Source organism: Orcinus orca, chromosome 2 (assembly GCF_937001465.1).
Source record: "Orcinus orca chromosome 2, mOrcOrc1.1, whole genome shotgun sequence".
In the NCBI taxonomy this organism is placed as follows: Eukaryota; Metazoa; Chordata; class Mammalia; order Artiodactyla; family Delphinidae; genus Orcinus; species Orcinus orca.
In genome coordinates, this window is record NC_064560.1 from 60931995 (window position 1) to 60946243 (window position 14249).

General features: G+C 51.9%; 1 protein-coding gene across 1 annotated transcript in view; it reads right to left on the reverse strand.

The window, feature by feature from the left end:
- The window catches only part of SLC28A1 (solute carrier family 28 member 1), a 53036-nt gene extending 42572 nt beyond the window's left edge, over positions 1-10464 (reverse strand). The window contains 8 exon segments of the mRNA XM_033402923.2: positions 997-1118; positions 1120-1187; positions 5191-5282; positions 5999-6001; positions 7447-7514; positions 7517-7537; positions 8105-8216; positions 9099-10464. Of these exon segments, the coding sequence (XP_033258814.2) occupies positions 997-1118; positions 1120-1187; positions 5191-5282; positions 5999-6001; positions 7447-7514; positions 7517-7537; positions 8105-8216; positions 9099-9196 (584 nt within the window). The 5' untranslated portion in view covers positions 9197-10464.
- Between the last annotated feature and the right edge of the window lie 3785 nt (positions 10465-14249).

Sequence of the window (14249 nt, forward strand, 5' to 3'; positions counted from 1 at the left end):
CTGGCTCAAAGCATTTTGCTGTGGTACGGGGGTCTTACTTTGGGAAACACCATTATGCCCTGCACCTGCCTGGCTTAGTCATTGATTATCTTTGGGCACCAGTTTCTTCATCAACAAAAAAAGAGTACCTTTTTTAAGCCATAGAAACATTTTTTTCCAGCTAATTTTTTTTTTTTTTTGTAAACCTGTTTATAAAACAGATAAAATAGAGCTGTCTGGTTGAAATGGAGACTGGGAGGCAGGGTGTCTGATGTTCCCCTCTCCAATCTCCCTCACCTGCCCTGTGGTACCTCCAAGGTTTCCAGAGCTCTAAGGAACCCAGTTTAAAAACCAGGGGATCCCAAACTGTTGTTCAGGAACATGGCCGGCTACATCAGAATTCCCTGGTGGCTAACTAAAAACATTAACTAAAGGGAAAAGAATTTCAATAAGAATAGATACATGTATATGTTTAACTGAATCATTTCGCTGTACACCTGAAACTATCATAGCATTGTTAATCAACTATACTCCAATATAAAATAAAAAGTTAAAAAAAAAATTGATTCCTGGACCTCAATTCAGACTGCTGCATCAGACTCCAGGGGTGGTCCCCTGCGGCTGTATGTCTCACGCATGCTCCAGGTGATCTGATAGGAGGCACTGATATGGGTCCTCCCTGCTTGAATGGGCTGGGATATCTGAATTTAGGAAACTGTTGATTCCTGTCCTCAGGTATCATAGGCACCTGTTTTAACTGGAGCAGAGAATCAGGTGGGAACTGACAAAATGCCACAAAGATGGCACAAAGATGCCTCTGAAGCCACCCAGCAACACCTGCTCCGGGGCTCCCAGGAGGCAGGCAAGTAACATGTGCTCTCCATGGCCCAGGAGCCCTCTGGTGCGACAAGGACAAAGGACCTCCCCACCCAGCCCTGGCTGTGACCCCACAGCTGACTCAGCGGCCCTCTGCCAATGTGCCTGCCCACCCCCATACTCCCCTGGGGCCTCACTTACCTCTTAAACCAGAGGTTCAGGCCGGGATGCCCCAGAGGCTTGACACACCTCAGCAGCTTTGGCCCCAGCAGCCTCTTCAGCAGGCTGTGGGCCAGGAAGACGAGGTCCACACGGGTGAGGACACCTCACCACACAGGTGAGGGCCCTCTGGAAATCCAGGAGGCAGGCCATCAGCAGGAAGGCAGCAAATGCTGGGAGTAGGTGGAGGATGAAACAGAGACGGGGTCATCCATAATGACACTGGCGGCTGCAGGACCCCGCAGCCCTATCCTCCAGCTCCACCTTCCTCCAGCCAGAGCTCTCTGAGCCTTAGTTTCTTCGTCTGGAAATGAGCACCATTGTCTCTATTTTGTCAGAGGGTCATTATGAAGTTAATTGACAGAATGTGTGTAAAAGGGCTTTGCAAACTATAAAGTGCTGACCAAAGTGCTGAGGGAGATGTTTAAGGAGGAGGCAAGACAGCATGAATCTCTGAGCATCAACGGAGCGCCTGCTATGTTCCAGAGCCACACTAGGTTCCGAGGAGGACAGAGATGGATAAGTCAGTGGCTCCAGGAAGGCATTCACTTGTGTGTCAGGATCCCGTTCTGAATATTCATCAGTGACCATTTTTCTTCCTGGAATTTCCTTTTCCCCCTTTGCCCTTCTCCCCATTTGAGCTGCTAGGCCAGTCTGTGCTATACCTCAAGAGAGGAATATGATAGCAGATAGCAGAGGGGAACTATCTCTCCCTGGCTTATGAATTTCAAGAGCCAAAGCCCTTGAAGAATGGAAAGGACTTATAACATTTCCATTGGATAAAAAATGTAGGATGGGACATTTTGAGTAAGCGTAATCCCTCCCCCTCCCCCTCTGCTGCCAAACTAGTTAGAGGATACCCGTGGGTCCCAGAGAAGAGGACTCTGAGCCAGGGGAGGTGTCAAAAGCCCAGGCATATTTGTGGCATTGCAAGCAAAGGCGTCCTGCCCCAGGGAGGCAGCAAAATGTCACGGAGGGGAATATGCATGGAACGCATGGGCAGGCAGAAGGCTTCTAAGGTTCCGCACACCTCAGCAGGCACCGAAGCAGAGGAAATGATCTCTATGAGTGTCTCAGACAGAAAGGAGACCAGAACAGGCCCACGATGGAGATGGGGGTGTCTCCATGGCTACTTGCAGTGGCAGAGAACCCAGGACCAGTTGGGGAAGTGGACAGGTTAGCAGACCCTTGAGAACTGATCGTGGATAATCAACCCCAGGGACTCCTGAAGAAAGAGGTGAAGGCATATTCCACACTGACAGACGTTCAGTTCCTATCCCTCACTTGGAACAATGAAATTGAAATAGAAACTTTATTTTCCATAAGTCAAGTTATGAAAAATAAAGTTACTTTTCTCTGACGCAGAAGTTTGTGGGCTGGGACACCTGTATGGGGGTTAGTTAGAAGCACACAGGTGAGGCTCTGCAGGGCAGCGCCAGGGATGCAGGCATAGGGCTGTGGGAAGTCAAAGGAGGGGGAGCTGGTGGGAGACAGGCACCAAGGTCAGCACGATTTATAGCACTGCCAGAATTACTCCTCACACCCATTTCACGGGTCGGTACTGTGGTGATCCCCATTTAGAGATGAGAAGTGAAGTGACTCACACAGGGAGGAAATTGGACTGGAATTCCAACCTGGGTCTGTCTGCGGCCAGCAGGGACCAGCACATCGTGTAGGAGAGAGGGCTGTGTGGACAAGTCCTCCAGGCAGGACACGGGAGAGACATGTATTAGGAAGTACTTTCATCCTTCTAGGATCCATTCACCTCTCCAGTGATAGGATTTTCTGTTCCTTTTGGGCACCCCTCCCTACTCTTAGCCCATGTGGTCCCGCGGTGTCTGACCCACTTCAGGGGTGGGAGACCACAGCATCCCCTGGGCCCAGGGATGGGCACATGACCCGAGCTAGGCCCATCAGAGGCCTCCAGGGACCTGGCTGGAAATATGGGCAAGAGGTACACTCTTCTGAGATTGGGGACGCTGAGGCCCTCCCTGTCAGTCAGCCATGGAGAAAGCCCACCTAAGGCGAGGAAGCCATTGCTATGGCTCAGACTAAGTGCTGAGAGCATGAGCTTCATTTCTCTACCACACCTACTTCAGGAAGTACGTGAAGAGCCTTGCCATAGAAGACGTGATACAACAAAGATATCAAAGAGCTGGAGGGAATCAAAATCCCGAACATGGAGAAAGTAAGGGAGGATTTAATGATTGAGACTGAGTTCCTGACAGCCAAGACAAAAGTGGAAATAGGACATGGTAGGTCATTTCCATTATCTGCTAGAAGGAATGCAATCATTTCTTCAAGAGAAACAAATCTGAGTCTGAGTGAAGGTGGACACAAGGGGAACCAAGACGGCCCTGCTCAGCTCCTGCCAAAGGAAGACTTCGTGGTGTCCGACATCTTGAGGAGGAAGCTGCCAGGGCCATGAACCAGCCCCATCGCAGCAGGGCATCCTGCTTTTGATTTCATCATGAAGACTGGGGCCCCTGCTGTCATGCCTCCATGTCCTCTCCCCTGTGTAGTCCCCACGAAGGCCTCTGCATCCACACCCACCTCCCCTGTCGATCTCCCACCTGCCAAGCCAAATCGAGCCTCCAGCTGTGAGGACCCGCCTCTCCGCCTGGGCCCTGGACCCCTCCTTCCCCGTGCCCAGGGGACCTTGCTCCACCGGTCATCTCCACCTCCTCGCTCTTCCCCCTCTTTCTACAAACTCCCTGCCTCAGCTCAGAAACACAGTCAAAGTGTCTCTCTTCACAAACACACCCCCTTCCTTGACACTGCCACAGCCTTCCTTTAATATTCCCGCCCAGTTCTCATTAAAAAATTTCTCACAAGAGCTGTCTAGACTTACTGTCTACACTGTCTCTCCTCCTGTTCGCCATCCAGCTTTTGCAAGTCCACCCTAAGTCACCATGACTTCCTTGTCCCTAAATCCCACGGACACTGCTCCATCCTTGGCCCGCTGGTCCCCTTACCGCAGAGATGCTGGTGATCTTCCCCTCCTTCTTGAAACCCTTTGCTCCCTGGGCTTCTGCACCGACTCTGCTCCTGGTGTCCTGCTGCTGCCCCCACCTGCACGCCTTCTCAGGCTGTCTCAGGACTCCTCTCCCTCTCTAATTCCTTCCGTGTGGCCGGTCCCCAGGTTTCCATCTGCGAACCACCTCTCAATTCGTTCTCCACGCACCCCTGGGAAACCTCTTCTCCTCCTGGAGGGCCTGGCAGCGGTTACCTCCAACACACTGTCCGAAACAACTCGCCATCCCCCTCCCTGCTGAGATCCCCTCCTCCACCCCTGTTCCCTGGCTCACCCAGCCCCGTGGTCCAAGCAGAACCCTGAGGCATCCTGGATTCCAGGGCCTCCTTCATCCTGCACAGGTGATCAGCTCCCAAGTCTGGCTGGTGTGGCTTCTCAAAGATTTCTCAGATCCGCCCCCTTCCATCCTCCAGCACTTCATCTTCTCCCATCTGGAACGTGGTCCTGAACATCTCCTTCTCCCGTCTTTCCTGCCTGCCTCTTCTGGGTTTCCACAATGTGAATCCAAACTTGACACTTCCCGGTTTAAATCCTTCAATGGCTCTCTCTGGCCTTGGAGGTAAAATCCAAGTTTCTCCAACTCCCTCCCAATACCTGGCCCCTTCTCATCCCTCCAGCCTCATCCTCTGGCACTCCCGGTCTAGAACTTTACCCTCCAGCCACACTTGAATGTTTATCAGCTGCCTGCCCACATACTGCAGGTTTTCACCTTTGCTTGTGTGTTCCTCGCCTTCTCACTCCTATTGTCCTTCCCCTTTTACCTGGTTAACTCCTGTTCAATCTGTGAGACTGGAATGTTACCTCCTCCTGGAAGTCCTCCCTGATCACCCCCACATCCTTCCTTGGTGCTCCCAGATGGCTCTCGGCATCATGTGGAAATATTTGTTCCCCTCTCCCTTACTGATCAGAGAGTACCTTGGGAACAAGATCTGGTCTGGTTCAATTCTCATTCCCCAGCTTCTGGAACAAGAGCTGGCCCTGAGTTGGTGCTCAACAAACCTTTGTTGAGTTATTGGGTAAGTGAATGACCCTGCCCTGAGACATGGATGGCTGGGGTGGAGGTGGCTGAAACCTGGGTGGTGGGAGCCATGGGGCTAAGCAGGAGTGTCTGTCTCCATGGTGGGGCTGGGCCCCAAGCTCACCAGTACATAGCAGGCCTGTGCAGATCCATCGAAGCAGCTGTGCGTGCTCCCTGCAGAAGCGTCTCACCCTCAGGGCTGGCTGCAGGCTCCTCCTGGGGAGAAGACCAGCAGGGTCTATGAGTGGCGCCCCTGACTCCCACCCCTGTGGGGATTCTCAACACCTCCAGGTAGAAGCCACTCAGGTACGTCCCCAGTAAAATGGCAACATGGGGCGAGCCAGGCACTGGCCTTGACATCCCACATGGTTACAGGGCAACCCTAGCCCAGAGCAAACTAAGGAATGGCTCAGGCCGTCCACTCCTTCCGGCCTCTGTCTGTACCAGCTGTGTCTCAGCCTGGAGGAGCACCACTACCCCAGTGATAATCCTGCCTCCAGGGTTTGGGAAGGAACCCACTGAGACAATAAGGAAGAACCTTACCAACATACAGAAATGCACAAACCACGATGGCTGCCTCCCCTCCCCTGTCCCATTTCCAACTGTCTGAGGAGCCACGTGGGGAGGCGCCCAGCTCTGCATTTACTCCTGTGGGACATTATCCTCCGAGTCAACAGCACCTCCCGGAGAGAGGAAGTGTGAACAGTCCACTGGCAGCCGTCACACAGCCCCACTGTCTTCCGGACCCGGTGCAAATGCCAATTCTTGTCGGGTCACTTGGTCACTTGTCTGTCCCTGGAGGAAAGGCTGGTACCTGAATACCTCTGAGGTCTCCCTGGCTGAGCACGTAGGAGATGCTCACTCACACTCATTCAGCCACCAGTCACTTTTTAAAGGAAACTCTCTCCCCTCTCTCTGTCCCCACCACCCACCTCCTAAGTAAGGCATTTTTCCTCAGTCTCATCCCAAGGCAGACAGATGGAATCCGCAACCCCACCTGGCTCAATGCTTGAGACCGAGCAGGACCCTATGGGCCTTCTGGGCACAGAAGCCTATGTCCCCCGTTTCTTGTTTGTAGGGAACAGACTCCAGCCTCCATGACCTTCCCTGAGTCCCAAAGGGCAGATTCAAACAGTGGTTAATCAGGGAAGGGAAGGGATGCAGAGACAAGGGAGGAACAGCCAAGAAACAATAGTGCAGCCTTGGGGCAGGGCCCTTTGTCCCCTTCAAGGGAAACACATAACAATATCTTTGAGCTCTTTACAGAACTAAAACCCAACAGATGGGAAATGTCAGTGTTCTTCATTCCAGAAAAGACCACCTGAGCCCAGATTAAAGGAACCATAGAAGCTCATCAAGAAGATTACCTGAGGGCTTCCCTGGTGGCGTAGTGGTTGAGAGTCCACCTGCCGATGCAGGGGACGCGGGTTCGTGCCCCAGTCCGGGAGGATCCCATCATGCCGCGGAGCAGCTGGGCCCGTGAGCCACGGCCGCTGAGCCTGCGCGTCCGGAACCTGTGCTCCACAACGGGAGAGGCCGCAGCAGTGAGAGGCCCGCGTACCGCAAAAAAAAAAAAGATTACCTGAAACAAAAGTAAAGGGGTGCAGGCCCTGCACACACCCTAGTCTTGTCAGCCACCCCACCCTTGAACCATTGCTATAAAACTCCTCACCAAATGCTCCTGGGTGGGGACACACAGTTTTCGAGGGCGGGAGCCGGCTGTGTCTCCCTTTGCCTGGCAAAGCAATAAAGCTATGCTTTTCTACTTCACCCAAAACTCTGTCTCCGAGATTCGATTTGGCACTGGTGCGCAGAAGCCAAGTTTTGGGCAACACGCTCTCATCAGCTCAGGATCTGGCCAGTCAGGAACCACCACCCCCCACCCCCAGTAGGCCTGGGTGTCAGGAGGCCAAGCTCTAGGTTCGATTTGCTGCCTGTGTGACCTGGGTCCATCTCTCTCCCTCTCTGGGCTTCAGCCTCCCCATGTGAAAGGAGGGGCCTGGCCCAGTCTAGGGGTTTTCAAACTAAGCTTCAAGGTTCCCTGAGGTGTCCCAGAGACCGAATGGGGTAGAAGGCAGATGGGGAGTAAAGAGGGGACCAGGCTGGTTCAGGGCCCCCATCCAACTTCAACCAGAGCAGCCCCTCAGTATAAATTGGGGTCCCCCATGGGATTTTCATTCTGGCCGCTTCAAAGCAGATTGGGAACCTCTGGCCTGGCTCACCTCTGAGGCCGAGGTCAGCAGGACTCATCTGTTGGCTAAAACACGTTTACTCCTTTCTTCAGCAAAGGTCCAGTGAGCCCCTTCCCTGTCAGGAGGCCAGGTTCCCCACAGGGGCCTCCTCCCCGGGCCAGCCCACATCCTTCCTGGAGACGACCTACCACCCTGAGGAGGGCTCCGGGCCAGCCTTGCTCCCGCTGTCCCTGACTTCTGCAGGGCTTGAGTCACTGTGCCAGGATCCCGGCCTTCCTCCTAAAGCCACCAGAGATGGACCGGAGTGTGCCTCCCGCCTCACGCGAGAATTACAGCTGGGGGCCTGGAGTGCGGAGAGACCCAGGCTGCCACCAGTGTGCCCACAGTCGCCTCGGGAGTGGACTGGGGACTTATCCTTTAATTTCTTATTTTTTCGGCTGTGCGGCGAGGCATGTGGGATCCTAGTTCCCCAACCAAGGATCGAACCCGCGCCCCCCTCACCGCACCCCCCCCCCCCCCAGAGTGGAAGCATAGAGTCTTAACCACTGGATGGCCAGGGAAGTACTTTCCTCCTTATCATTCAGATCACAGCTGAAATGTCACTTCCTGGGTGAGCCCCTCCCTGACCTTTCTGACGAGGGCAGGCTCTACTGGCACATGATAGGTGTGCACAGATGTTTAATGAGTGATTAAGGGGGCTGCTCTGTGTGGAGGAGGTCAACACACTGCGGGGGGTCATAAGTGTTCAAGCAAAGAGGTGAGGAGGAGGTGGCGGCGGGAGGAAGATGATGAACAAAGGCCCCTCTCACCAGGCGGGGCCAAACCAGCGTGGGGGAGGGGACAGGCCAGGCTTTCCAACAGCTCAGCCCCCATGTTCTCCAAACCACCAGCCGCTGATGTGAGAGAGCTGGCCTTTCTTAGGCTCGGTGTGTCGTCCTCCGTGCGCCAGACCTTGCAGCTGAAAGACAAAGTCAGGGCCCAAAGCTGAAAGGGGAGGCTAGGCAGGACCCAGATGAGGGGCTGGGTGAAGGGCAGAGGATGGAAGGGAGGAGGCGGGGAGCGGGGAGCAGTGGCCTGGCATAGCCTCTCCCGTCCCAGAGCTCAACCCTCATTGTGCCAGGGGCCCCAGTGACAGAGGAAGGCCCCCGCTCCCTGCACTCCTGAACCTGTGAGAGGCAAGTCCTTGTAAATCTGGGAGGTCAGGCTGAAACAGGGCAAGGTCTGCCCACTTCATAGAGAAGGAAAGGAAGGAATTATGTATAGCATGTGTATGTATGTGAAAGGCATTTTTCTGAAGACAGGGCTTAGCTTTCATCACTCACCGCAACAGGTTAAAACCACTGCCATTAAGTGATATTTTCATTGTATTACACTCTCCCATCTCTGAAAGATGGAGAGACAATATCCTGAAGACAACATTCCAGTCCCTGGATCCAACTATACCTGAAACCAGTACTACCCCTGGGCTTTTCAATTACAGGAGCCAATATAGTCCTTTTTTTTTTTCTTTTTCTTTCTTTCTTTCTTTTTTTTGTTCTTTGCTGAAGCTCAGTTCATAGGCCTAAACTCATCTGTAAATAAGAGCCCTAACAACGACTCCATCTTTCTTCACTCCTGTCCCCCCTCTTTTTCTTCCCCTTGGGTAGCACCCTACCTTGCCCAAGCGCCAGACTGGCTAAGCTCACATACCCAGGAGAACACATGCAAGGGCACACATGAGCAGGCCCACGTAGGGAAGTACTCACACAGGCAGAGCCTGGGAAAGCCCAGCCACCCATGCACACACGCAAACACAGACACACAGCTGCACGGAGAGGGGCAGGCTCTTCTTCCTACTCACATATTTGTGGTCAACAAGTCCCTCTCAGGGAGACGGAAGCGCGTTTCCACGGGGACGGGCTGGATCCAACCTGCTTGCGTTTTGGCCTGTCTTCTCATCTCAGTGGAAATTCCTGGGCAGAGTCCAGAGTTGGAGTTGGCTGGGCCTCCCACCTGGCTTTGTCCAGCACGGTCTCCAGAGCCCAGGGCCACGGCTGGGGCAGGGACCCTGGCCTCTCTCAGGGAAAAGAGGAAACGGGGCAAGTGGGCCTCACTCTAGGCCTGGCCTGCGGAGCTCCTGCCTCATAACTGAATCTGCCTTCCTCCTCAATGACGCCTTCCTCTCCACTCTTTCCTGCTCCCAAACAGGCCCACCTCTTCCAGGAAGCTCAGCTTTATTACTCTCACTCTCCCCATATCCCCTCCAGGGGCCTCCTTTTCCACCTGCCATCAGTGCTACTCAGTTTTTTGGATCATGTGTTTTATCGTTCGTTTTGCATCTTACACAGTCTCCCTTTCCTCACTGGATCAGTAATTATAACAGCAACCTATTTTCCTGAGCTTGAAGATAAGGAAAGCAGTGTAGTGCTGTAAATAATAAAAGTGTTTCAGGTCTAAGTGGTCTTGAAAACAAAACAAAATCACAGCTTGCCCTTTGGTTCCATGGCTTTTTAACTGACACCTAAGCAACAGTGTGCAAAGTCAATGGACAAAGCCTTTAACATTTCAGTCCTCAAACTAAACATTAAACTTATCTGACAGGATTGACAACATCTCCTTAATAATTAATCATACACACTCAGGACAAAATCCTTTATGATGCATAAACACTTCCTGGTAATACAGAGGCGGAGTTACCAGCACATGCTGGTTGTTTTGGAAGTTTGGGAACCAAGATGGATGAAGGGTGGGGGGTACCCCTTCTCTTTAAAAACATTTTTTTTGTCATTCTGATTACCAAAGTATTACACATGCATCAGCAAACATTTAAACATTATAGAAATATACAAAACACAGGAAGTTAAAAATCCCTCTAATCTGAGCCTTCCAGATATGACCACCACTGAGCTTGTGGAATTTTTCTCCAGACATTTTTCATAAGTGAATACTCTTTTGGGTTATTCATTTTACAAAAGAGACTTATACTATACCAGCTTTTTTGCAATTTGCTCTTTTGGGTGGAGATCCACACTGTGCCCCACTCACTCTGTTGGAGGCTTGTGTGCTGCCTTGATTATAAACTAAACGTTCGTGGCATCATCTGGTTCATCCTGAGCAGAACACCTGCCACCATGGGCAGCCTCCACAGGGATGGGCTTGCAGCTGCCCTGGCAGGGGGCCTCATCAAGCCCCAGTGAAGGGCAGACGGGACTGTACCTGCTTCCCTGCCTCTGCCCACTTCTAACCTCTTCCTCCCCTCCTTCCCCCCTTTCCTGCTCCCTCTCCCCTCCCCTTCCCCCCTCCTCCATCCTCTCCTCTCTCCTCCCCCTCCTCTCTTGGTGCCCAGAGAGAAGCCAGGAGGCACAACACATCCAGGAGGAGCCAAACTTGTTCCAAAACATTCCCTACGCTGCACCTTAGAGCCTTGACATCTTCGTGTGCCCTGATCTCTCAAACAAGGATTTAATAGGCTGTGTGTCTTGAAATGAACCCGGAGCTTAGAGCCCAAAGGTCTAGATTCAGTCCTGGCTCTGAAAGTTAACTGGTTTCCTCATCTGTAAAACGCGAGGTAATAGTACGCACCTCATAAATAAATATTGATGGGGATTAAATGAGCGAATGCAGGTGAGGTGTTTGGCAGAGAGGCTGGGACCATCAGGCTGGCCGGTGTCATCGCTGTCACAGGTCCCATCTCAGGGCTGTCTGGACACACTGCGCCCCTCCTCCAGGCCAGGAGACCCTGTGTTGCTCCCCTGCTCCTGCCCTGAAGGAGGGGCAGCCAACAGCGATCCTGGCCCCCAGAAACCAAGTGCTCTTTTCAGGTGGAATTTGGCTGAGAGCCACAGGCTGGGCGGTTGGGAGGCTGGGTGGGTTGGGATGAGCCCCCAGGGAAAGAACAAGAGCCGGAGGACTTCATGGGTCCTGGCTGTGCCCCATCCAGCTGTGTGACCTTGGCGTGTCACTTGACCCCCTGTGACCTGTTTCCTGAGGAGATGATCTCACTGGGGTGGTACAGTGAGGCCTGGAACTGAGCCAGGGCTGGGGTGCTAGGTCCAGAGCAGGGCGAGGCAAGGAATATATATATATCTAATGACACAGACTTGTCACAGTTGCAGCATCTGAACTTGTTGTATAAAAAGGAAATCTGTAAATCTATAACTTGGCAACATTTTACAACGCTGTATATTAAAGATGGCTTTCTCAAGAAATCCAGAACCACACAGCCCTATGGTCAAACACTTGTGACATTTGTGCCTCTGCATTTAAAGGTGCTGTGATGGACAGCTGGCGTGCCAGGGTTCGAGAAGAGTGGATGGTTTGAAGTGCTTGCCTTTGCCTGTGCAAAATCAAGTGGCTGCCTCTGTTCCTATTTTACTGTAGATTTGATAGTGTCTGTTCCTGTTCCATTCTCCAGGGAGCTTCTCTGTAGACTAACAGCACCACCCACCAAGTGGTGGAGATGCTGGTGTCTGGGTAGTCGTGGTTTTCTGTTGGACATTTGAATGTGATAAACAATCCAGCATCACTGGGGAAATACTACATGTGGAATGTGCACGTTTCCAGGGGGCGAACATTGTCAGTCAAGAGGTTTGCAATGATTTCCTTCCTGCCAAAAATAAATGTGAAACTGCAAACAAAAAAAAAGGCCTGCACGTTGCTATATATATATATATATATCAGTGTGTGTGTGTTTGTGTGTGTGTGTGTGTGTGTGTGTGTCGTGTATCTTTCCCCCCTTCCAATCAAAACAAAACAGAAGCACTTAGAAGGATTTATAATGAGGAGGCTGCTCCACCTCTCCCATCCCTGTCCCACTCCTCAGAGGCAACCCCTTACCTGTTTCTGGCTTCAGTTCTCTGGGGCCACTCCTGTTTCAGGGGAATTCTTGGTCTGAGTGGTAGAGAGTCCCTTCTCCTTGCCATACTCTGATATAATGAAGAGGATATTTTTACAAGGGGTGAGTGAAACATTCAGAACTGTAAGAGGCAGACCTCGTCAGAAGGGACGTTCAACAGTCCCCTTGTTTTCTTCTCACAGTTTTGCCTGCTCTCACCTCTTGGCTCTTCACAGATAAGGCCTTTTTCATCACACCTATTCATGTGTCCAAGCAGTGACTAAAAAGAGAGGCTCCTCCCTGGTCAAGTTCCGTAAGCATGAGCTTGTCATTCCTCTTTCCTAAACCTGCTTCTCTCTCTCTTACACCTGGGCGGTTAGCAGAAAGGACATTCAATACAATGGTTCCTTTCTCATTTGGGGCATTGGAAGATGGGATTCCTATAGTCCTAGAAGAAATATGCTAAACTAGAAAGAGTGTACAAATTCTGATGACACAGAGCAAAATACAAAAACTGAAGAAAGGGGACTTCTCTGGTGGCGCAGTGGTTAAAGAATCCGCCTGCCAATGCAGGGAACATGGGTTTGAGTCCTGGTCCAGGGAGATCCCACATGCGGCGGAGCAGCTAAGCCCGTGCGCCACAGCTACTGAGCCTGCGCTCTAGAGCCCGCGAGCCACAACTACTGAGCCTGCGTGCCTAGAGCCCATGCTCCGCAACAAGAGAAGCCACTGCAATGAGAAGCCCGTGCACCGCAACGAAGAGTAGCCCCAGCTCGCTGCAACTAGAGAAAGCCCGCACGCAGCAACGAAGACCCAACGCGGCCAAAAATAAATAAATGTATTTAAAAAAAAAAACTGAGGAAATATCTTAGACGCGTATGCCCTCTGCTTGTAACTCTTACACACTTTCCGTAAGAAGGGACCCTCACGAGACTGAGAGCACAGTGCTCTTCTAGCACCTATACAGCAAGTCCAGGTGTTCACAGAGGAAGGAAATACTCCAAACACCCAAAACGCCAAACTCCCCTGCCCCAGCTTACTTGCCGTGACTATCCCAGCGTCTCCTGCTAGAGTCCACCCCTTGACCCTTTCTATTCATTGGGAACAGATGGGCACAAACGGCCATTATCCAGTACAAGATGAAAGAATGGGTCTGGGGGTTCATCTATCTCAGCAACAGTGAAGGGCTGGTAAAGTAAGATGCCTGGTCCCATGCCCATGAGGGCCCATGGCCACCAGGCAGGGGGATTTTCCCCAAACAGCTAAGAGATCTCTCTTGCCAAATATTTAACTGGCTGCTACACTGTGAAGTGTATTTCCCTTGTCTCTGTTTTCGTTTTACCTTCTATCCCTCCTGCCTTTCCATCTCATATTAGCTTTTTATATAATGAGAGGTTGAGATGCTTCCTTTTTCAGTTTGAAGCAGGTTAAGATGTTCCACAAAGGTAGGTCTTAATTCACGTCATCCTGTGAAGGACGTGATTCAAGGATGATATCCGTGGTTTTTGTGGGTTTTATACCAAAGGCTATATCCTCCTCTGGGAGGCACAGTATTTCCTGCCAGCCATTGGCAGGGGCTGTGGGAGCTGTTAATTTGGATCTCCATTGCCTTGTTGGCCCAGAGCCTGACACGGAGTCACAGTTGATAAGCTGGTTAATTATATAGGCAAAGATAGTTCCTTGATTGTTCCATTTTTTCCCTCTGTCGGGGCAGTGGTCTGATGTAGCACCCACTTAGAACAAAGCCAGCTATTTTTATAAAAGTTTCCATGAGGAGGGCTGTAGGCCTCCTGGGAGGAGCCGCTCAGATGAATCTACCGCAGACCAGTAGTGTCATAGGGGAGGTGCTGACAAATGGGCATCACAAGTTAAATACAATGGTCAGGAAGAACAAAAATGAACGCCTCTGAGGGTCACATCTAGACACTGAGACTCTCCAGGTGCTTGCTTCCCTCCACCCAGGTGGGCTTCCACCAGTAACATCGTGCCTCAGGACGCAAGGCACGGTCTCCTCCCCGACTGGCACCAACTCTCCTTCCTGCATGGGCCTGCCAAGCCTGTATCATGCCTTGCTGTGCGACACTGCTTTCCATGCCACTGTGCCTTAGGAGCAAGGTTTCCTCTTCCAAAGGCTGTGTCCCAGTCCCTTCACTTCTATGCCTGTTGGGGCTCGTGGAG